The sequence below is a fragment of the Pelophylax lessonae genome, assembly GCF_965119305.1.
Source record: "Pelophylax lessonae genome assembly, chromosome: 6".
Taxonomy (NCBI): domain Eukaryota; kingdom Metazoa; phylum Chordata; class Amphibia; order Anura; family Ranidae; genus Pelophylax; species Pelophylax lessonae.
In genome coordinates, this window is record NC_138773.1 from 196,030,213 (window position 1) to 196,055,574 (window position 25,362).

The following is a 25,362-nucleotide window of genomic DNA, read 5'->3' on the forward strand; positions in this document are numbered from 1 at the left end:
CTGTTGCTGGGGGGAAGTGACATTGTGTGAATTGGGGACAGTCGCAGGCCAGGCTCTCCTTTTACCTTTTGGCGAAGATGAAAGTGACAGTTTGTTTTGGGAAGACTGCCATTGTGGTCCCCTGCAAGGATGGGAAGTTCAGCGTCAGAGAATTAATTCAACAAGCCGCACAGAGATACATCAAAGCCAAGGAGAAAGTAAGAGCAACAATGTTTCCTTCATATGTTCTGTCTTATGTTTTATGTGTAATGCTATATAACTAATAATAATAATGCAGCAGAGGACGGTGTCTGAGAACCTGCTGCTGTGTGTACTGTATGTATGCTGGACAACCGGGGATATACTACTTACCTGCTAAACGGGCCTCAGATGAGAACTCCATAGGGCCACACATAATATTCAGTGGGTGTAATGCTACAGAAAGTTGCTAGAGACTGCTGACAAGTGACCAGAGATTGTTAGGGACTGCTGACAAGTGACCAGGGATTGTTAGATACTGCTGACAAGTGACCAGAGATTGTTAGCGACCGCTGACAAGTGACCAGAGATTGTTAGAGACTGCTGACAAGTGACCAGAGATTGTTAGATACTGCTGACAAGTGACCAGAGATTGTTAGAGACCGCTGACAAGTGACAAGAGATTGTTAGAGACTGCTGACAAGTGACCAGAGATTGTTAGAGACTGCTGACAAGTGACCAGAGATTGTTAGAGACTGCTGACAAGTGTCCAGGGATTGTTAGAGACTGCTGACAAGTGACCAGGGATTGTTAGATACTGCTGACAAGTGACCAGAGATTGTTAGCGACCGCTGACAAGTGACCAGAGATTGTTAGAGACTGCTGACAAGTGACCAGAGATTGTTAGAGACTGCTGACAAGTGACCAGAGATTGTTAGAGACTGCTGACAAGTGACCAGAGATTGTTAGAGACTGCTGACAAGTGACCAGAGATTGTTAGATACTGCTGACAGGTGTCCAGGGATTGTTAGAGACTGCTGACAAGTGACCAGAGATTGTTAGATACTGCTGACAAGTGACCAGGGATTGTTAGATACTGCTGACAAGTGACCAGAGATTGTTAGCGACCGCTGACAAGTGACCAGAGATTGTTAGAGACTGCTGACAAGTGACCAGAGATTGTTAGAGACTGCTGACAAGTGACCAGAGATTGTTAGAGACTGCTGACAGGTGTCCAGGGATTGTTAGAGACTGCTGACAAGTGACCAGAGATTGTTAGAGACTGCTGACAGGTGTCCAGGGATTGTTAGAGACTGCTGACAAGTGACCAGAGATTGTTAGAGACTGCTGACAAGTGACCAGAGATTGTTAGAGACTGCTGACAAGTGACCAGAGATTGTTAGGGACTGCTGACAGGTGTCCAGGGATTGTTAGAGACCGCTCTGACAAGTGACCAGGGATTGTTAGGGACTGCTCTGACAAGTGACCAGAGATTGTTAGAGACTGCTGACAAGTGACCAGAGATTGTTAGAGACTGCTGACAAGTGACCAGAGATTGTTAGAGACTGCTGACAAGTGACCAGAGATTGTTAGATACTGCTGACAAGTGACCAGAGATTGTTAGCGACCGCTGACAAGTGACCAGAGATTGTTAGAGACTGCTGACAAGTGACCAGAGATTGTTAGAGACTGCTGACAAGTGTCCAGGGATTGTTAGAGACTGCTGACAAGTGACCAGAGATTGTTAGATACTGCTGACAAGTGACCAGGGATTGTTAGATACTGCTGACAAGTGACCAGAGATTGTTAGCGACCGCTGACAAGTGACCAGAGATTGTTAGAGACTGCTGACAAGTGACCAGAGATTGTTAGAGACTGCTGACAAGTGACCAGAGATTGTTAGAGACTGCTGACAAGTGACCAGAGATTGTTAGAGACTGCTGACAAGTGACCAGAGATTGTTAGATACTGCTGACAGGTGTCCAGGGATTGTTAGAGACTGCTGACAAGTGACCAGAGATTGTTAGATACTGCTGACAAGTGACCAGGGATTGTTAGATACTGCTGACAAGTGACCAGAGATTGTTAGCGACCGCTGACAAGTGACCAGAGATTGTTAGAGACTGCTGACAGGTGTCCAGGGATTGTTAGAGACTGCTGACAAGTGACCAGAGATTGTTAGAGACTGCTGACAGGTGTCCAGGGATTGTTAGAGACTGCTGACAAGTGACCAGAGATTGTTAGAGACTGCTGACAAGTGACCAGAGATTGTTAGAGACTGCTGACAAGTGACCAGAGATTGTTAGGGACTGCTGACAGGTGTCCAGGGATTGTTAGAGACCGCTCTGACAAGTGACCAGGGATTGTTAGGGACTGCTCTGACAAGTGACCAGAGATTGTTAGAGACTGCTGACAAGTGACCAGAGATTGTTAGAGACTGCTGACAAGTGACCAGAGATTGTTAGAGACTGCTGACAAGTGACCAGAGATTGTTAGATACTGCTGACAAGTGACCAGAGATTGTTAGCGACCGCTGACAAGTGACCAGAGATTGTTAGAGACTGCTGACAAGTGACCAGAGATTGTTAGAGACTGCTGACAAGTGTCCAGGGATTGTTAGAGACTGCTGACAAGTGACCAGAGATTGTTAGATACTGCTGACAAGTGACCAGGGATTGTTAGATACTGCTGACAAGTGACCAGAGATTGTTAGCGACCGCTGACAAGTGACCAGAGATTGTTAGAGACTGCTGACAAGTGACCAGAGATTGTTAGAGACTGCTGACAAGTGACCAGAGATTGTTAGAGACTGCTGACAAGTGACCAGAGATTGTTAGAGACTGCTGACAAGTGACCAGAGATTGTTAGATACTGCTGACAGGTGTCCAGGGATTGTTAGAGACTGCTGACAAGTGACCAGAGATTGTTAGATACTGCTGACAAGTGACCAGGGATTGTTAGATACTGCTGACAAGTGACCAGAGATTGTTAGCGACCGCTGACAAGTGACCAGAGATTGTTAGAGACTGCTGACAAGTGACCAGAGATTGTTAGAGACTGCTGACAAGTGACCAGAGATTGTTAGAGACTGCTGACAAGTGACCAGAGATTGTTAGAGACTGCTGACAGGTGTCCAGGGATTGTTAGAGACTGCTGACAAGTGACCAGAGATTGTTAGAGACTGCTGACAGGTGTCCAGGGATTGTTAGAGACTGCTGACAAGTGACCAGAGATTGTTAGAGACTGCTGACAAGTGACCAGAGATTGTTAGAGACTGCTGACAAGTGACCAGAGATTGTTAGGGACTGCTGACAGGTGTCCAGGGATTGTTAGAGACCGCTCTGACAAGTGACCAGGGATTGTTAGGGACTGCTCTGACAAGTGACCAGAGATTGTTAGAGACTGCTGACAAGTGACCAGAGATTGTTAGAGACTGCTGACAAGTGACCAGAGATTGTTAGGGACTGCTGACAGGTGTCCAGGGATTGTTAGAGACCGCTCTGACAAGTGACCAGGGATTGTTAGGGACTGCTCTGACAAGTGACCAGAGATTGTTAGAGACCGCTCTGACAAGTGACCAGAGATTGTTAGAGACTGCTGACAAGTGACCAGAGATTGTTAGAGACTGCTGACAAGTGACTAGCGATTGTTAGGGACTGCTGACAAGTGACCAGAGATTGTTAGGGACTGCTGACAAGTGACCAGAGATTGTTAGGGACTGCTGACAAGTGACCAGAGATTGTTAGAGACTGCTGACAAGTGACAAGAGATTGTTAGAGACTGCTGACAAGTGACCAGAGATTGTTAGGGACTGCTGACAAGTGACCAGAGATTGTTAGAGACTGCTGACAAGTGACCAGAGATTGTTAGAGACTGCTGACAAGTGACCAGAGATTGTTAGAGACTGCTGACAAGTGACCAGAGATTGTTAGATACTGCTGACAGGTGTCCAGGGATTGTTAGAGACTGCTGACAAGTGACCAGAGATTGTTAGATACTGCTGACAAGTGACCAGGGATTGTTAGATACTGCTGACAAGTGACCAGAGATTGTTAGCGACCGCTGACAAGTGACCAGAGATTGTTAGAGACTGCTGACAAGTGACCAGAGATTGTTAGAGACTGCTGACAAGTGACCAGAGATTGTTAGAGACTGCTGACAGGTGTCCAGGGATTGTTAGAGACTGCTGACAAGTGACCAGAGATTGTTAGAGACTGCTGACAGGTGTCCAGGGATTGTTAGAGACTGCTGACAAGTGACCAGAGATTGTTAGAGACTGCTGACAAGTGACCAGAGATTGTTAGAGACTGCTGACAAGTGACCAGAGATTGTTAGGGACTGCTGACAGGTGTCCAGGGATTGTTAGAGACCGCTCTGACAAGTGACCAGGGATTGTTAGGGACTGCTCTGACAAGTGACCAGAGATTGTTAGAGACCGCTCTGACAAGTGACCAGAGATTGTTAGAGACTGCTGACAAGTGACCAGAGATTGTTAGAGACTGCTGACAAGTGACTAGCGATTGTTAGGGACTGCTGACAAGTGACCAGAGATTGTTAGGGACTGCTGACAAGTGACCAGAGATTGTTAGGGACTGCTGACAAGTGACCAGAGATTGTTAGAGACTGCTGACAAGTGACAAGAGATTGTTAGAGACTGCTGACAAGTGACCAGAGATTGTTAGGGACTGCTGACAAGTGACCAGAGATTGTTAGGGACTGCTGACAAGTGACTAGCGATTGTTAGGGACTGCTGACAAGTGACCAGAGATTGTTAGGGACTGCTGACAAGTGACCAGCGATTGTTAGGGACTGCTGACAAGTGACCAGAGATTGTTAGAGACTGCTGACAAGTGATCAGAGATTGTTAGAGACTGCTGACAAGTGACAAGAGATTGTTAGAGACTGCTGACAAGTGAACAGGGATTGTTTGGGACTGCTGACAAAAAGTGACCAGAGATTGTTGGAGACTGCTGACAAGTGACCAGAGATTGTTAGAGACTGCTGACAAGTGACCAGAGATTGTTAGAGACCGTGCTGACAAGTGACCAGAGATTGTTGGAGACTGCTGACAAGTGACCAGAGATTGTTAGAGACTGCTGACCGGTGTCCAGGGATTGTTAGAGACCGCTCTGACAAGTGACCAGGGATTGTTAGGGACTGCTCTGACAAGTGACCAGAGATTGTTAGAGACCGCTCTGACAAGTGACCAGAGATTGTTAGGGACTGCTGACAAGTGACCAGAGATTGTTAGAGACTGCTTACAAGTAACAGGAGGTTGCTAGAGACCGCTGACAAGTAACAGGAGGTTGCTAGAGACCGCTGACAAGTAACAGGAGGTTGCTAAAAACTGCTGACAAGTAACCAGAGATTGTTAGAGACTGCTGACAGGTGACCAGAGATTGTTAGACTGCACTGACAGGTGGCCAGAGATTGTTAGAGACCAACGGGACCAACCAACACGCAACGGGAGGTTGTCGGAGACTGCGGTCACGCAACGGGAGGTTGTTGGAGACTGCAGGCGTGTATCTGCAGACACGTTGCATGAGACTGCTAGAGAACAATGATTTGTGTTCCTTACAGCTTCCTTAAAAATTACTTTTGATCTTTCTCAACAAGATCCATTGTAAAACATGAAAAGAGAAAAGTACAGAACAGAACAAGTAATATATTTTGAAATAAATAAACCAATCCAGGCAAGGGAATAGTTTTCCTTCACCCAGGTAAAGAATACGCAAACTACTGACTGCAGAGGCTCTGGGGACCGCACAAAAATGCTGCATATACATGGATTGAAACTTGGACAGTTCAGAAACCAGACGCATTTCGATCCATGTATGGATCTACTGATTGGCTTCTGTACAATTAGTCTGTTGGGTTTTTCCAAATGGATCAGTGCCACAGGCTATGGCCGGCAGCACAGATCAGTGTATTCTGACGGTGGGGGAAGTCTCCTTGCTGTCTGAATACAACATCTCAATAACCCAAACAAACTAATTACATTAAAACCTAGAATTCTATTTTAACTATTTGTAGCCAGCAGATAAAATATATATTTTCCTGGAGTTCTTCTTTAAACAGTGTAAAAGCTGCTATCAGATGTATTATAGATGAATGGTGACCATGATGTTTTTTTTTGTCTTTAGAAAACGTACCGCATATTGTTATTTTCTATTAAGTATCAGGATTTGGCCTGGACACACCATGGGGGCTCAGGTGGAATGTTATTATTTACTTATGTGCTGAGACTGGGGAAGCATGTATATACATGTAAAGACCTGATCACACATGTGTTGTGCTGTACTCTACAGGTAAGGGTCACCATTGTGATTGAACTGTACAGTCAAGGTTTCCTAAAACTATGTAATATGGGACCTGACTAAACTATCCAATCAATGTTTATCCAATCAGGCAGGTCCATGCATTACATAGTTGGTGGTGGATCTAAAAAGAATTGTACAATCAGATTGAAGTGTGTTCGGTGACATTAGGTCAGTCCCGGTTCACATCAGTGCGATGTCAGACATTGCATGTGATTTGGAGTGCACTGCTCTGAAAATCACATGCGATGTCTGTGCGATGCAAATTGTATGGCTGAATTTGCTTTGCATTCGGACACAACACGCACAGGACCCTTTTTTGGGTCCACAGCAGAATCGGATCGCATGGTGATTCACACCTATGCGATCCGATTCATGTCCCAGCTGACAGTTCGCACTGCGATATGCAAACTGATCTGGGGGAGTCGTTAACTTTATTTTGACACCCCCAGCAATTTGCATATGGCAGTGTTAACTGCCTGCGATTTGAATGCGATGCGGGAACCCGCAGTGGATTCGCAGGGTTCCCGCATCGCATATATGTGAACCGGCATTAAACAAACAAGCAGTAGGTGCATGCGCAAGGTGTACACCGCGCTCCTAACTGTGCACCTGTGCCGGTTCACACATATGCAATGCGGGAACGCTGCGAATCCACTGCGCATCACACTTGACTCGCAGGCAGTTTACACTGCCATATGCGAATTGCTGGGGGTGCCAATATAAAATTAACGACATAACCAGATCAGTTTGCATATTGCAGTGCAAACTGTCAGTTCCGACAATAATTGGATCACGTAGGTGTGAACACCCATGCAATCTGATTCCGGTGCGGACCAAAAAAAGAGCCCTGTGCGACTTTGGCCTGAATGCGATGCAAATTCAGCCATACTATCTGTATGACTGAATTCGCAGCGCACAGACATTACATGATTGCAGAGCAGTGCGCTGTAATTCACATGCAATGTCTGACATCGCTGAAGTGTGAACCAGTAGTAAATAGTCTTTGTGCAAAAATTAGCCCCAAAGGCAAAGCACCCTCCAGCACCCTGGTGTGTCCTTTTCCCTACAGGTGATATTAGGGTGCCTATCTAAGGAATTGTATATGCTATACTTTATATTGCTGTGTGATGTGCATTAACACAACACATAGGAGTGAAGGAGTCCACTGGTCTGATGTCATACAATATGCTGCCTCACGCATGTTAACGCAGAGTATTTCACAGGTCACATTCGTTTAATGAAGGCAGTCCAGTTTAAATAGGCCGCCAATGCACAACATTGCATTTTTTTAACATGTCCACTATTATTTCAACATCTTTTCAAAATTTGTGTGTTGTGATGCACCTCTTAGATGCATTGGGAGGTGCACTTCATTCAGCTTGTTGTGTTACTGGGTTGTTGCGGTGACGGATTGTAAAATGCATGTTAACACAACACAAAAGTGTAAGTGGGTCCCAGGACTTTCCCCTAGTGGAACTTGTTTGCCTTGGTCACAGGAGCTTTGAAACCTATGGCTCACAATGCCACATGTTCAAGTTCCTCTGGTTGCCAGTGCTACCATTATGGCCTCAGATCATGAGGCATTCGATTCTCATAGGAGCATGCAACCTAGATCCTGCGCATGCGCAGTTTAAAGTGTGGATTTGTGCTCCCATGAGAGTCGAATGCCACAGACAGGAGGTGGAGCTCAGGTGGTAATGCGAGCGGCTGTAAGTACAGAACAAGCCTCACTTGCTGCCCGCTCACCTCCTGCTGTGCGATTTTGATGGCTGATAGGCTGCGGACTGCTACCAGTCCTTGGCCTGGGGGTTAGAGATCTCTGTCATAAAATACTACAGGTCCTAGGGTGACAATACTACTCAGTGCAGTTGTCCTAGGAAAGAAAGTGTGTTTATAGCAGAGTAAGAATTTCAAAAGAAGGAGAAAAAGTATGAGAAAAGAAAACGAGTGCAGCCAACACTTCCAAGCACAGGAAAGCTGCAATACTATCAGTTTTTATTTCTTGGGTTTGGATAAACTTTAATAATGAACATTAATGAAGCACCCAGCACTAGTATTATTAGTTTGCCCCAGGTCAACCAAACTGCCATCAGGCGCTCCTTACTTGGTTTTATTTGTAACGTCATCCAGCAGGCATCCTTGATACACAGGTTGGAATTTCAAACGTCATCAGTCAGAGTAATTAAGATAAATCCCACGTGTAATTCTTGTTGAAGCTGTCATAGAAGTATGAATGAGTTTGGAAACTACGATTGGAATCAACTTCTGCTATGTAGGTCACTTCAAATCCTAATTGATGGTGACACATACACAAACTTAAATTTCAACAATGACTGCAATGACAGATAGTTTTCATCCAGATAACAGAAACTCTGATGCTGGATGCATACTTTGTGTATGCACTTTTACAGGCTTTACATGTTTATAGCACAAGTGTTTTCTCCTTAATTTATTTTCGTGCAATAATACATGTTTTGGGAAGATTTGGCTTCACACACATTTAACATAGCCCCCCCCCTGCACACCTACAGTAGATGCCAATGAATCTGTACTACACAGCAGGCCACAATCCACATACTGCGTGGTTTATTGCTAATGCTGGCCATACACGCACAGAATTTCGGCTGAAAAATGGTCATTTTAGGAAAGATCGTTTGAAAATCGGGCAGTTAGTGAACACAAGTTTACCGACGATTTCAATCGTGTGCCCGGCTAATGTCGATGGATCCATAGCGAAAACTTTTCTCGTTTCTACAAAAGCTGTTACGTGTATGGTAAAATTGAAACGAAAATAATATTCTGACTCGTATTGTGCATGTTACGGAACGATCATTATGATCATGAAAACTATTATGTAAAAGAGTTTATTCTGTAAGTTAGTGGCCAATTCGCTTTGGTCCATTGAGGTGTGTTGCCAGCCCGTATAATTAACAAATTGCCTTAATGCAGAATGGCGCAGTGTATGAAGGGGCCCTAAAGCCTAGTACACGCAATCAAAAAATCATATGAAAAATACCGCTTTCGTAGCGGTTGTACGATAATCTGACTGTTGGTACACAGGTTTCGAAACCCAATCACGATAGTTCATTGAAAATTTTTGTTGTATGATACCAGATTGCATGATTTTCATTTAATCAGTATGCTTTTTGTCTGAAAATGCAATACAACGCATTACATCACATCCGAAGTTCTATTCTGTTGTACAACGATTTCCTAAATTGAGTAGCCTCTTTATTTTGGATATGAGTCTAGCATGCAAAAAAAAAATAAACGGACGATCATTCGCCCAATATTCTCATCGTGTGTATGCGCCTTAAGGCTAAAAAAAAAAAAATGACGATTATTCACCCCATATTCTCATTATGAGTATGCGCCTTAGGGTCCTTTCCCACGAACGATCCAATCAGATCCGCCTGTCAGTTTTTTAGGCGGATCTGATCAGATCCTCCATGCATCCCTATGGAGAAGTGGATGTCAGCGGAGACATGTCCGCTGACACCCGCTGCCATCCGCATCCGATCCTGTCCATGAAATCCGGACGGATGGAAACCCTATTTTCCATCCTTACAGGGGATTGTATCGGATGGTAACGGATGAGAGCAGACAGCCGGTCGGCTCTCATCCGATTCCCCATAGAGCAGCTGGGCTCTGACACCTCCCTCTCCGCACACAGTGTGGAGACGGAGCTGTCATCCGCGTGCTCAGTGGGGTTCGATGGATCGATCCCTGCTGAGCAGAGAATGGTCCGCAACTGAATGCGGACCGTGTGAAAGGAGCCTTAAAAAGGTTTTAAACCCGTGCATTTTTTTTTTTTTCACCCTGCAAGAGAAAGCCATAATCAGCTAGTATGCATCGCATACTAGCTCATTATGCAATACTTACCTTAGAACGAGCCCCCGCCGTGCCGCTCACTCACCTCTATGACGGGCGACATGTCCAGTTGCCTGACTTCCGGGATCGCGGCATCCGGCCATCTGATTGGCCCGGAGCCGCGGTGACGTCACTCCTGCGCACGCGCGCGAGAGCCGACAGTCACGGCACGATCGGCCGTTCCTTCAGAGCGCATGCGCCAGTGACGTCACTGGCTGCATGTAAGGTAAATATCTCCTAAACGGTACATGTTTAGGAGATATTTACAGTACCTATAGGTAAGCCTTATCATAGGCTTACCTATAGGTACAAGTTGTACAGGAGGGTTTACTTCCTCTTTAAGGCTAAAAAAAAAAAAATGACGATTATTCAACCGATATTCTCATTATGTGTATGCCCCTTAAGGCTAAAAAGAAAAGAAAAACAACGATTATTCACCCGATATTCTCATGTGTATGAGCCTTAAGGCTTAAAGTGTACCCAAAAAACAAAGTTTAACGCCTTCCCGCCCACATAGGTATTCCTTTAAATGGTTCTGAACGTCTAAGAAGGCTGGAAAGATCAGCGATCGTGTGACCACTGTTATTGGCTATTACAAGATTCAAAATTATGATCACATGATTGGAAGCCAGTCCTGCTGGCTACCCATCACTAGTTGGGCCTGAGAACTGTCTTTGACAGCTCTGCATCTGTACCGAGAGAGCACCTTGAGCACACCAAAGGCAAGTCATTTTGCTTTGTCATGTGGTGAGATTGTGCTGGAATAGCAGCTCTACGCAGTCCCACCACATCTGTTGTGAATATACCCTTAAACTGACCACTCCAAGAACAGAAACTGATCCATGCTGGCGTGGTCAGTTTGCATCCCTGGGATTGCTGCTAGTAGATACAGAATGTTGTGCGGATGCATGATGTGAAAGTATCTCTCATAGGCCCCTTTCACAGGGGTGGCCCAGTTGGGTCCGCCTGTCCATTTTTCAGACAGACCCGACTGGCCTCTTTATTTTCCTCTTTAGGTAGTTAGGTGTACACTGACTTGTGTCTGTTTATACCTGGCTACCTCTGATCCAATCTGGCAAAAAAAAAAATAGGAGGGTCTATTCTCCTCAGTCTGGCTGGATTCGGATAGAAGTCCGGAGTAAAGGGAAAGCCGGTCCGTTTACATCTGGCTGCCTATAGAGCAGAGTGGGCTGTGTCTGCTCTGCATAGGCAGAGTGAATGCAGACCTGTCATCCAGAAGCTCCTGTCAGCTCAGTAGGTGATCAGTGGATGGATCCCCTACTTGGCAAAACCAAATCCAGCCTGTGTGAAAGGGGACCATAGTCAGTTTGGGTGCCAAGCTCTGCTGTGTCAATGTCCTTGGCATTGCTTTTGGGAGATACTGGAAGCTTTGCTTAAATCTCCTTTAGTCAGTTTAGCTTCAACAACCCCTGCCTAGTCCTGCTGTGATAATTGACCATGGCTCCTAGTAGAAGCCTTGCTATCAAAACTACAGAGCTCACACACTGGGAACATACCCCTCTGTATGTAATGTCATGGACTGTCCAACTACCTACTATGAATACATTCTCCCTGCTAGAAGAGATAAAAGGCTATGTGGTTCACAAATACTTCTGAGTACAGTTGTCAGTGTCTGTGTAAAACAAAGCCATAGATCACAGATGTCAAACACAAGGCCCGTGGGCCAAATCAGGCCCTCCAGGCCATTTCATGTGGCCCTTGCACCTCTCCTGCAGCTGCTGCATCTCCCTCATCTCTGCCCCCACCTTGTCTCAGCAGACGGCAGCAGAGAGGACAGAACTCCTCTGCCAGATCCTGTGCTTCCCCTTGCAGCTGCAGAGAGGACACCCCCCCCCCCACCAACTCAGCAGTTGGGAGCAGAAAGGAGGGCACAACTCCTACAGATCCTGCATCTCTATGTGCAGCCGCAGCACCCCCTCCTCTGGTCTCAGCATTCAGCAGACTCCGGCAGCTGACTCCAGCCCTCCTCCAGACCCTGCAGTTGCTGCTTCCCAGCTCTGCCTCCAGCTTCTTCCCAGCAGCAGCACATGGTAAAGGGGATGCACTGTGATGTAAGGGAGGTGGGACTCTTGACTTCTGAGAGTGGTGGGCTACAGATAGAACTGGCCCACTGAGGGCGACTATAATGGTGATGCGGCCCTCAATGAAATTTAGTTTGACACCCCTGCCATAGATGATTTGATTGTGGTGGAAGGAAAGAAAATTGCTTGATTTGCCCCATCAACACTCACTGCCTCCTGCAGGGCTATTGTGTTCTGCTGATGGGGGGGGGGGGGGGAGGGGGTCTTCACAACCAGCAGAACACACTGATTACTGCTAGCGGCTATAGCCGACGTCGGTAATGCAATGCAAAAAAGATTACAGGCTGGTTGTACCCAAGTCGATCAATAAATCGACATGGGTACAATCAGTCTACCCATAGATTTAATGTCGGCTGGTCCCTGCTGAACTAGCCTTATTTAGATCCCCGTATGGTTGGCTTAAGTAACACAGCACAGCCCATCCAGCCCTGTGGTCACAACACTGCAATGCATTTTAAAGAAAAAACGTACATAAAGCTTTACATTTTTTCTCTACCAATAGTTTTTATTAAGTTTTCATGTAAAAGAGTACAAAATGATATGGTAATAAGAACATAATATCTTCTGTAATGCGTCAGAACATACAATAGAGAATTGCCCAAAAGAATACAATAACAGAACATGAGTCAGGAATGAACTGTATCAGTGAATGTTAGGCTTTAATAAGGATATTGACTGCTCCACCCAGACATCCCATCTGGGAAAATATTGTGTCATGGGAATAGAGGCTTCATAGTCCGCCCTCTTTTATTTCCATTACTTTTGACTTTTAATGCTTTTAATAAAGTAATTAAACAGGTTTACTGAGTAAGTAGGACTTTGCGACAGGAATGAACACCCACAACATCCAAGAAATTGGGTAAGATTTGGATTGTATGGTGAAGTCATTCCTGCTAGGAGGATAGGCTCCCACCCATTCCACTGCAAGACCTATACAGATCTAGATTTCACCCGACAAAATTCCCCACCACCTGACCAGATCTAAAATGAACATAAATCATGTGAACACATCATGAGAGAATAAAGAGATGAAGATAAAAAATGTGAGCCAAAGAGAAGAGGGGAGTGGAAAAGGTACAGATAAGATAGGGAGAACACAGGCACCAGGAGATAACCAAGAGCCGATTCCGTCAAAATTAATAATAGGGGCTGATGTATGTAGATACCTAAAGGTTCCCATGCGACCTTGTATACTTGAAGGTGGCCCTATGGATGCCGACTGCTTTTTTCTGAACCATTATCCAAGATATCTTTCATATTGCTGCAGCATAGAACACCGTTGGTTGTTTCCAAGCTCGAGTTATGGTGATTTTAGCACCTAGCAGCATAAAGTGAATGAGTTTTTGTAGGTACTTGAAGCATGCGACTGGCTTACTATTTGGCAAGGCGATCTCGGGAGTTTTAGGCACTCCAAGACCCTGCACAACAAACAAAATATCTTGTTTCAAAAGCCCCTAATTCGGGGACATTCTCACCAGGTATGCAAAAGTGAGCCCACATGAGCACAACCTCGAAAACAAAGTGGAAAGGTACCCGAGAAAATTGTGACCAGTTGGGAGGGTACACGGTACCAACATGTAATTATTTTGACACTTGCTTCAATTAGTGAGACATTTACGATTCCCTTATAAAATGGGGGCCAAACCCCCATCTGTCCAATACTTTGAATAAATAAGGCAATTCTACTGTGTCAAATGCCTTTTTGAAGGTCAACTGAGAGTAAAGCCCCGTACACATGCGTCGAAAATTGGCAGGGAATTTTCGTCCGAAGACCGATCTGCCGATTTTCGGCTTGTTAGTATGATGCTTCTGACAACCAACTCCGACTTTGCGGCCGAAAAAAATCTGGTGTGCAGACTATAAAATTTTGTTGGCCGTCAACATAACGGCCGATTTTCGTGTAGTCAGTACAGATTTGGACATGGAAAAATCTGATGAGCAATTCTGGGCATGCTCAGTGAAGAACCAATACTGCATCTTTTTGCCACGATCTGTCAGAAAAATCAAGCATAAAAAATGCTTGTTTAGGCATGTAATTACGTGTGTGTGTGCGCGTTTACATGCGTATGGCGTGTGAACTCCTTTTATTAGGCAGAATTTTCATTAATTCTACCTACTGAATTTATGTACAAACGTGCGCATGTGTGTTTTTGCACGTATATGCATAAATTATGTCAGTACGCTTGTTTTTTTTTTTTTTGCCCTGAATGCTACTACAAAATGTGATTCTGATTGTCTCAATGTGCAGGGACACATTAGCTGAAACTGAAATGAAAAACGCCTTTCAGGCTCCATGCACGATTTTCCTCCTTTCAGTTCTGTTCCATTTTTTCGAATGGAACAGAACCCCATTTTTTCTTCCGTGTAAAAAACGGAAAGGAAGAAAATCGGGTGTCATCCGCTGACATCCGCAGTGCCATATACTTACATTATGTCCGCATATCATCCGCAAACGGATGGGATGATATGCGGGCACACGGAGCGGATGACACAAATGTCATCTGCTCCGTGAAAAAAAAAAGTCCCGCAGCGGACTTAAGCAGCGGAGCGGTCGTGTGAAAGGACCCTTATGCTTTTCAAACTTCAGCATTTAAGGAGCAGAACAAAAATTGTTTTGGTAGAGTTCTTGGGAGTGTTTTCCAAGCAGAGTAAAAACACTTCTAACAGCTACTTAAAGAGGAAGTAAACCCTCCTCAGGAAGTTGTACCTATAGGTAAGCCTATATTAAGGCTTACCTATAGGTACTGTAAATATCTCCTAAACATGCACCGTTTAGGAGATATTTACCTTTAATGCAGCCAGTGACGTCACTGGCGCATGCGCTCTGAAGGAACGGCAGATCGTACCGTTCCTTCAGAGCCCTGTGCCGTGACCGTCGGCTCCCGCGCGCGTGCGCGGGAGTGACGTCACCGCGGCTCCGGCCAATCAGATGGCCGGATGCCGCGATCCCGGAAGACGGGCGACTATACATGTCGCCCGTCATACAGGTAAGCGGACGGCACGGCGGGGGCTCGTTCTAAGGTAAGTATTTCATAATGAGCTACTATGCGATGCATACTAGCTCATTATGTGTTTCTCTTTCAGGATGTAAAGAAGAGAAAAAAATTTTTTCTCGGTTTACAACCTCTTTAAAATGCTCCTAACTGCTTTTTTCAAGCTTTTTTTTATTTTACTAGTTTGCTAGTAGTAAGCTAGTAAAATGCTACAACAAGCCTGCACAAAAACGCTATAAGGGCTCTTTCACACGGGCGTTCCGTATGTCCGTTTTTCATCCCATCCGTTTGCGGATGAAAAACTGACATATTGTATCTCTATGTAAATACAGATGTCAGCGGATGACCATCCGCTGACATCCGTTTTTCGTCCTTTCAGTTCAGTTCAGTTTTTTGGAACGGAAGAGAAACCTATTTTTTCTTCCGTTCAAAAAACGTAACGGATGCAAAAACGGATGTCAGTGGTGTCATCCGCTGACATCCGTATTTACATAGAGATACATTATGTCCGTTTTTCATCCGCAAACGGATGGGATGAAAAACGGACAGACGGACCGGATGACACAAGTGTCATCCATGTCCGTTTCAAAAAAAAAAAAAAAAGCACCTGATCGGGCAAAAAAAACTGAACGCCCGTGTGAAGAGCCCTTAACGTTCTTCATCTTGCATTTTTTGAGCTTATACAAAACGCTAGTGAGCATGGAGCCTCAAAGCAGCATTTTTTTCTGCCTGTAAGATTGAGGGCCCTTTCACACAATCCGTCCGTCGGACGGACTCTGTTTTTCTCAGCGGGGGATCGAACCGCCGATCCCACGCATAGCAGGAGGATGACAGCTATTCTCTGCGTTGTGTGCGGAGACACAGCTGTCAGTTCCCCATGCATCTCTATCGGGGAATCGGATGGGAACGGACCGTCGCTCCGTTCTCATCCAATCCGCTGGGTGGATGGAAAAAGAAAAAAGGGGTTTGCATCCGTCCAGATTTGACAGATTGGATGTTAGCGGACATGTCTCCGCTGACATCCGATGCCCCATAGGGATGCATGGGGGGACCGTTCAGATCCGCCAAAAAAATGGACAGGCGGATCTGAACGGTCCGCCTGTGTGAAAGAGCCCTGAGGCTTTAGATTTGAAATCGGCCTGCTCATTTTTCCTGATATGATACAATGTTTGCCAGACTATTGTATGAATGTTCTTCATATAACGTAAGAAGCTACGATTTGTGAACAAAGTGTTTTTCCAGCTATGGGAAATGTCGTGTATATTAACTTTGTCTCAAAGAGTGCTTTCACAGAGGTGCTTTGGCACCAAAAAAAGCACCTGAAAAGCTCACAAAAACCTATTCCCATTGAAATCAATGAATGCTTTCACACGGGTGGGGGGTGTTGCACCGGCGGGGCATTGAAAAAAATCTTGCAAGCAGCATCTCTGGAACATGTTTGGAGCGCTAAAAAAGTGCCTAAAAAATGCCTCTTTCCATTGAAATGAATGGGAAGCGCCTCAAAATGGTTCTTGAAGTCGTTTTTGAGTCACGTCTCTATAGAAAAAAGCACACCGCTAGTACCTCAAAAGCGCCTGAACAGCTCTGCAAAAGCGCTCGTGAGCAGTTTTCAAGCGCCTCAGTGTGAAAGGGCTCTCTTAGTTTTTTTTTTTTTTTTTCGTTTTTTTTTTTTTCGTTTTTTTTTTTTTTTTACTGTTGAGTGAGTGGGGAAAGGTTAAAATATCTGTCATGTTTTTACTGTGATCTGTGTGTTTCTCTACTAAATTCCCCCTTGCTTCTTGTGTTTGAAAAAACTGGTAATTGGCACAGAATATGAGGGGGACCTAAACATTTGACAGTTGTCAAAGGAACTAGAGCGGTGGTTCTTAACCTTGTTGGAGGTACTGAACCCCACCAGTTTCATATGCGCATTCACCGAACCCTTCTTAATTGAAAAAATAAAATATGATTTTTTCAAATTCAAAACATAGGTATATATTTGGTTATATATTTATACATAGGTGCACAAAATGAATAAAACCATTAAAGAACAAAACCATGATTAAAACATGATTCTCACACAAAAACATAATGAATATTTACTGCAAATCAGTGTGACTGGGGGGGGGGGGGGTGGGAGGGCAATACCATGGAGTGTTGGGAGGGCACACACTGGGGTGGGGATGGGAGGGCATATCATGGGGTGTCAGGAGGGCACACACTGGGGTGGGGGGATGGGAGAGCATACCATTGGGTGTCAGCAGGGCACACACTGGGGGGAGGTGTTGGGAGGGCATACCATGGGGTATCAGGAGGGCACACACTGCGGGGGTTGGGAGGACATACCATGGGGTGTCAGGAGGGCACACACTGGGGTGGGGTTGGGAGGACATACCATGGGGTGTCAGGGGGGCACACACTTGGGGGGGGGGGTTGGGAGGGCATACCATGGGGTGTCAGGGGGGCACACACTTGGGGGGGGGGGGGGGGGTTGGGAGGGCATACCATGGGGTATCAGGAGGGCACACACTGGGGGGGTTGGGAGGACATACCATAGGGTGTCAGGAGGGGTGTGTCTTGACCTCCGCCGAACCCGCAAGACTGACTCACCGAACCCCTGGGGTTCGATCGAACCCAGGTTAAGAACCACTGAACTAGAGGAAAGAGGAGACTAATACTAATGGAGATACCTGTGCTGATCACAACTGTCAAAGGCAGAGTTTCTCCTCACTTTGTATTTCTTGCATAGCTAATGAGGGGTAGTTTCCCAGAGGGAAAATCGAACCGTGATTAAAAATCTGACAGAGTTTCTAACCCTTCGCCTTCCTATCCAAGAATAAAAAAAAAGCTTTGGCTTCACTTCTATTTTAAAATGGAAAAAATAGGCATGCTGAAAGGTTTGTCATCTTTAAAGGGGATGAAAAATCTTTTCTGATTATCACTATTTTCTGTCTAGTCTTGGACAAATTAGACCCCTTTCATGCGGGTGTTTCATCCGCTGACGGATGAAAAATGGACATCAATGCATTTCTATGGAACAAAGGATGTAAACGGTTGACCATCCATTTACATCAGTTTACATCCACTTTTGTCAACATCCGTTTTTTGGAACAGAGCAAAGCCTTATTTTTCTTCTATTTAAAAAACAGAACAGACAAAAGACTGATGTACAGGACAAACCGCCTGTATTGCATCCGTTTTTGCGTTGACAGTGAATGTAAAAGAACTGATGACAAATTGAGAAGAACTTGATGAGAAACTGATCCGTTTTTTTTTCTTTAAACTGAACTGATGAAACAAACTTGTGTGAAAGGGCCCTTATACACTATGCACCTTTCTTCTTTTTTTTTTTTTGCAAGGGGCAGAAATCCAAGAGGAGGTGACAATGAGGTGCTTGATGCATATCTTTAAAGTGGTTGTAAAGGCGGAAGGTTTTTGTTTATCGTAATGCATTGTATGCATTAAGATATAAAAACTGTGTGCAGCAGCCCCCTAATACTTAGCTGAGCCCCATGTCTATCCAGCGATGTCCACGAGTCCCTTGGCCATCCCGGATTCTTCCTCTGAGACGCAGCAGTGGCACCATTGGCTCATGCTGCTGTCGATCAAAGTCAGTTAGCCAATCAGGAGAGAGAGGGGGCAGGGCTGGAAGGAATAGAAAAATATGATAAAATGATACAAGGAAAAAAACAAAAGAAATACAAAAGGGATGTTTTGGATTACAAAAATAATGAAGTTTACAGATGGCAGTCAGATGAAGTATATGGTGTGCAAACAGCACAAGTAGACCCTGTAAGTACTCCTTCAAGAGAAACCAGTGAAGATCGGGATGAGGATGATACCTGGATGGAAATTGGAACTCAAAATGATACACCAAGAATGAACACCCGAGGACACGTGGATGCAAGACCACAGAGAGGTACATCCAGGCCCAACACACATAACCAGGGGTTCAGAACACCCAGGAATGGAAGTGGATATGGGCACACACAAAATAGGACTCCAATCAACAACTACAATGGTTATGGAAATAGGACACCCGCTAATTATGGATACGAGTCCTACAATAGATATGCTCCACTGGAACATTACACAGAACCTGCCTACGACAACCGAGGACCACCACCACCCCCACCTAGGAGGGTTTTTTTTCAACAGGGCAACAGGGGAAGACCCCCGCGAGGAAGAGGAGGCCCACGCAGACCATGGGGTCACTGGCAACAGAACTGGCATCAGGCACCACCACGAGGGGATCAGTGGATGGAACAACGACAACAAGGAGAATTAGGGCTGTGCATCTTCACTTACCTCACGATTCGATGCGATTACGATTATTAGGGTCGCAATTCGATACGATTCGATTCCGCGATGCATCACGATTACTGCCCATGCCCAGCCCACTGCCCAATGGTTTTCAAAACTTTATAAAAAAAAACAAACAATCAAGCAGTCACAAATAAAAGAATCCTTTTTATTTTCATTTGCTTCAAAGGACACTTTCCTGGACCCTGTCATGGCCTGCAAGCCCTGCATACTTTAGTGCACTTGCACTGCAAACATATAGGAAGGTCTGAAAATGCAAACAGCATAGCAGAGACAGACAACAACACTAGTATTTTACTAGAAGTAACAGTAAAATTAGTAAAAAACTGTAGTAGTGCAGTTTACTGCTTCATAAAAGGAAATTTTAATACAAGCCACAGCCAGGCCTACCACCATTTAAAGTACAACTAAAGGCAAAACTTTTTGGATTATGGATAAAGTTTGGCCTATAGTTGTACTTTAAGGCAAGCCAAGATAGAAGAAGCCAGCCAAGCTAATATTCTTGTGAAAATGGTCATCATAAATTCCCACAAAACATTACCGTATATACTCGAGTATAAGCCGAGTTTTTCAGCATGTTTTTTCATGCTGAAAATGCACCCCTCGGCTTATACTCGAGTCACTGACTGGAGAGTCTTTTTAAAAATGGCGTCGCTTGGCGCCGACGTGTCACTGCGCATGTGCCGCATGCCCGAGAATAGCCGAACACCCGAGCATCGGCGGCGCATTTGCGGTGACGTATGGCGGCGCCGGGTGGCGCGATTTTTAAATCGAAGACGGCGCCTCACCGACAGGTAAGCGAGACGCCTCCGCAGCCCCTGCATTTCCTCATGCAGTGCTGCGGGCATGGTACAGGACATTCTCCTGTACCATGCCCGCAGCACTGCATCTCCTGTGCCATGCCTGTAATTACTGTGCCATCCCTATACCTACTGTGCCATACCTATACCTACTGTGCTATACCTACTGTGCCATGCCTGTACCATCACCTGTGCTATGCCTATACCATCACCTGTGCCATGCCTATACAATGCCTGTGACATGCCTGTACCATGACCTGTGACATGCCTGTACCATGACCTGTGACATGCCTGTACCATGACCTGTGACATGCCTGTACCATGACCTGTGACATGCCTGTACCATGACCTTACCATGACCTGTGCCATGACTGTACTATGACCTGCGCCATCTCCTGTACCATGCCCACAGCCCCTGTTTTGTGTCTCGTGGTGGTCCAGTTGGGTTCAGTAGCGGCTGCATTTCCCACCCTAGGCTTATACTCGAGTCAATAAGTTTTCCCACTTTTTTGTGCTAAAAGTAGGGGTCTCGGCTTATATTCGGGTCGGCTTATACTCGAGTATATACGGTATATATAAATCCTTTTATGTGAATATGCATTGCAATAAATTCCAGGTGTGCCATAACCTGTCCTCTACAAAACAGAGCACTTCCTGACTAGTAGCAAACATCAAGGGTGAACCTGGCAATAGTGCACTGCTGCATAACTTCCATGTTCACCGTGATGTTTGTTTCCCTCTGCAACTGCCAGTCAACTCAAGTGAGTTGATGGATTGGCTGCTAGAGGGGAGTTACAAATATAAGCTTTAAGCTTATCAATTCACTTATGTCACTTTTATGTCACTTACTTTACAGAAAACGTTACCCACAGCACTGACAAACACTGAGAGTGAGTCCCCCCCTTGCCCAGACCCCCACACTGACAGAGACCTGGATGTTCCCCACACCTTCCCCAATCCCCCACAGCACTGACAAACACTGAGTGAGTCCCCCCCTTGCCCAGACACCCATAGCTGACTGACACTGACAGAGACCCCCACAGGCCCCCACTGACACTGACTGACCCCCCTGGCTGCCAGACTGCCACAGCAGAACAGTACCCCCGGGCCCCGACCGACCGTCCCCTGTCCCAGGCCCCCCCCATCACAGACATCCCCCATTTGTTCGGACATACCTGCTGTGTGACTGTGTGGGTTGTTGTGCACTGCATTGCAGAGGAGGACAGGTGCTGTGCTGCTCTCTTGGCTCTGTGGCGGGCGGCTGGCGTCACTGGCAGTGGCATGGCGGCTGGGCCTCCAGGGCCTGTCGGCTACGGTGAGGTGAGGCTGGCGGTGCTGGCTGCGATGGGGACGCACTTGGGGCTCCTCGCTCCTGTGTGTGGACTCACTGGACTGGCGGCTTCTGGCTTGGATGGCTGGCTGGCTGGCTTCTGCAAGGCCGCAGGTGGGACGCCGATACACGCGGGGGATGTCTTGCTGCGCCTCGGCCTGGGTCAAAGAGACGGGAGGGGCGGAGCCTTTTTATTAAGCTCCCGCCACTAACCCACCAATCAGCTGCCGATCTTGCGATCTTGTGATTTTTTTTTTTTCCCTTGCGCGATAGGGCGTGGCCGCGGCTGATGACGTCACTTCGTATAATCGATTATGCCGGCAGCCCACATCGATGCAGAATCGCGAAGGGTCGAATCGCGATGCATCGATCTTTCGATTATATTCCCCAGCCCTAAGGAGAATACCGTGGAAACAGGGAGGACACAACACGGCACCAGGAAAGAGACAGAAACGAAAACCTCGAGGAACACGAGGAGGGAAGAAACGACAGAAAAAGGAGAAGAAATCAATAGGAAAAGGTATCTATAATCTGAGTGACAATTTGATGAGGAGGAGTTAAAAATATTGGATTTGGGTCTGAAATATGCCCCAGGTAAAAACTTAGATAAGTTTGAGGCCTACATAGACCTAAACAAATATGTTAGAAAGTTGATTATAAAGAAACATTTTACTTTGACACAAAAGCAGATACAAAGACCCATACATAAGGAATACAAACAAACGTCGCTAAAGAATCGCTCCAAGTTTAACCCCAAAAATCCTCAGAACGAGAATTTGGAGGTTTTTAAACGGATGGTGGAAGCAGATATAAGAGCGTTAAGAATTCAAAACAGAAAAGAGAAAAACACATGGGACACTATCAAGAAATTGGAGAAAAGGAAGGGAGTGATAATAAGGCCAGCGGACAAGGGAGGAGGACCTGTGATTTTAAATAAAAAAGATTATGAGGAGGAGATGGAGAACCTCCTCAATATAAAGGACACCTACATCAAGCTAAAAGGAGACCCAAAACAAGGTTTTGAAAAAACTTTACAAAAATACGTGGGAAAAGGAAAAGACTTGGGGATCTTAAACAAAAAGGAGGCTAGATATATTTGCCTGGAGAAACCAAAAACTCCAGTTATTTATTACATTCCAAAGATACACAAAGATGATAAAAAACCACCAGGCCGCCCCATTGTAAGCGGAATTAATTCTGTGCATTCAAGGCTAGGGGAGTACCTTGACCAGTTCCTACAGCCTTTGGTCCCAGTGGGAAAATCCTATCTAAGGGACAACAAGCAATTGCTAGCAGAAATTAAAGATCTGGAAATAGAGGAGAGTGACATCTTGGTAACAATCAATGTAAACTCCCTCTATACCAACATTAAACAACAAGATGGTCTACAAGCGGTAGATTGGGCCCTGCACACTCACACAGATACGAAGGAGGCGCAGATTGGATATATACTGGAGGGACTTAAAACAGCGATGGAATCAAATTATTTCTGGTATAAGGGGAATTATTTTGTCCAGAAGAAAGGAGTAGCTATGGGGGCTAAGTATGCCCCCAGCGTGGCAAACGTGTTTATGCAGAAGTGGGAGGAGGAGCAGGTGTTTAGCATACCAAGGAATGACCTGAAGTATTATCGTCGATACATCGACGATATTATCGTGTGGAAGGGAAACTAGGAATCCCTATAGGAATTCTTTGATGAAATCAACATGAACATATATGGCATCACTTTTTCAGGGAACTTTCACCACAAACACATCGCATTTCTGGACCTGGAATTAACAAAAAATGAAGGAAGACTATCCAGCAAAACGTATTTCAAAAAAACTGATTGGAATGGGTACATTCCTAAAAACAGCTGTCACTACCCTAAGTGGTTGGGGAATATCCCCAAAGGGCAACTGATGAGAATCAGAAGTAATTGCAGCGATATAAGAGATTTTGAAACACAAGCTGAGTTATTGATTGACAGGTTTGTGGAGAAAGGGTACAAAAGAAGCGAGTTGATTAACATCAAGAAAAAAGTGGAGCAAATGAACAGGGAAGACCTGATAAAGGATGTTCCAAACAGAACAAGTGGAAATAAGAATACCGAGTTTGCGTTTTTAACAGGATACAACACTCAGCACAAGGCCTTAGAAAAAATTGTAAGAAAACACTGGCCAATCCTGCAAGCAGATACAACACTTAAAGATATCCTCCTCCCAAAACCCACTTTCATATATAGGAAAGCACCAAACCTGAGGAATCGGCTGGTGCATAACGTCATTGACCCCCCCCCCAAGAAAATAAATCTTCCAACCAGCTTAAAAGGTTTCTTCAGATGCGGAAAATGCCTGCCTTGCAAAACGTCCAAAGAAAAGAAAAACAACGTCCTTTATGGCACAGAGCACAGGAAAAATATATGAGATCAAGGAAACCATTACATGCACAAGTACTCATGTAACCTATGTGGTGGAGTGCCCTTGTAAATTACAGTATGTAGGCCGCACCACTAGACCCCTATTTGTCCGCATTAGGGAGCATGTAAAGAACATCCGCAAGGGGTTTGACAAGCACAGTCTGTCACGACACTTCAAGTTCCATCATTCCCAAGACCCCACGGTAATGGTTTTTTATGCCATTGATAAAATTAAGAATAACTGGAGAGGAAGCAACAAGAAAATAGATGTGTCAAGGAACGAAACGAAGTGGATATATCAAATGCAGACCCTCCAACCCAAAGGCTTGAACATTGATATTGATCTGAACTGTTTCATTACCGATTTTTAAACCTCCTGTTTTTGATCTGAACTGTTTCATTACCGATTTTTAAACCTCCTGGTCTTGAGCCTTTGAATCTTTTTAACCTTGGAATTTTTAATTTTTAATTCTTAATTTTAATTTTTATTTAAATTTGAACTCTCAACCAAGGGGGGTTTTTGATGTAGCCTCCCAATGGTCTTTATACATAATAATAATTTTTTATGAAGGTTTAAGAAGGGTTTTAAGGGATTTTAAGAAAATGTAATAATTTTAATCCCTGATTTTATATGCATCCAAGTAATGCATTACCCATTTCGAACATCTTTCTCTGATGCAAACCAAGCCCTTTTACCAGTTCTCTTTTTATGAAAACTCTTGAATCGTAACTCCTTTGGTTTAAAAAATCCAGTTTTTGAAAATATCCAGTCTGGAATTTTTTATCCCAATTTTTTTCAATTTTTTTTAATTTTTTCTTTTTAAGTATACTTCCTCGTCTTATGAAAACATCTATCTCTAAGTGTCCTACTGCAATGGTTCCTCTATTTAACGTCCTCCTGGTTTTCTGTTTTTTCTGGAATTTATAATGAATATATTTTTATTTTTATATTTTGTCCACAAAACATGAGACCCTGCTCAAATATACAAGTCATGAGGACTCTGGACTCTAATTACAGTATATGGACTTACCAAAAACTTTTTTCCTAGTTTATTTTATAAAAAAACATACCCTTTTGCTTCAGCACGATTTTATCTCACCGACTAATTGTTACATGTATGGGCACTTTTTTCATAGTCTAGCACTAATTGCATAGACACATGGGCCCACGATTTTATATATTAAGTATAGTCAATACATATCACTTGATCACTTTGTCACTATAATAAAACTATTTTAACCAATATTTACTATTTCTTACAATCACGGCACTACTGGTTATCGGTTCA

The 25,362-nt window shown here is 44.8% G+C and overlaps 1 protein-coding gene across 3 annotated transcripts in view; it reads left to right on the forward strand.

Moving 5' to 3' along the window:
* Positions 1-25,362, forward strand: part of PARD3B (par-3 family cell polarity regulator beta) — a 2,025,707-nt gene continuing 2,000,345 nt past the window's right edge. For all 3 annotated transcript variants that reach the window (XM_082260765.1, XM_082260766.1, XM_082260767.1), the window contains exon 1: positions 1-197. In XM_082260765.1, coding sequence (XP_082116891.1) covers positions 78-197 — 120 coding nt within the window. In that variant the 5' untranslated portion in view covers positions 1-77. The remainder of the gene's footprint in view (positions 198-25,362) is intronic.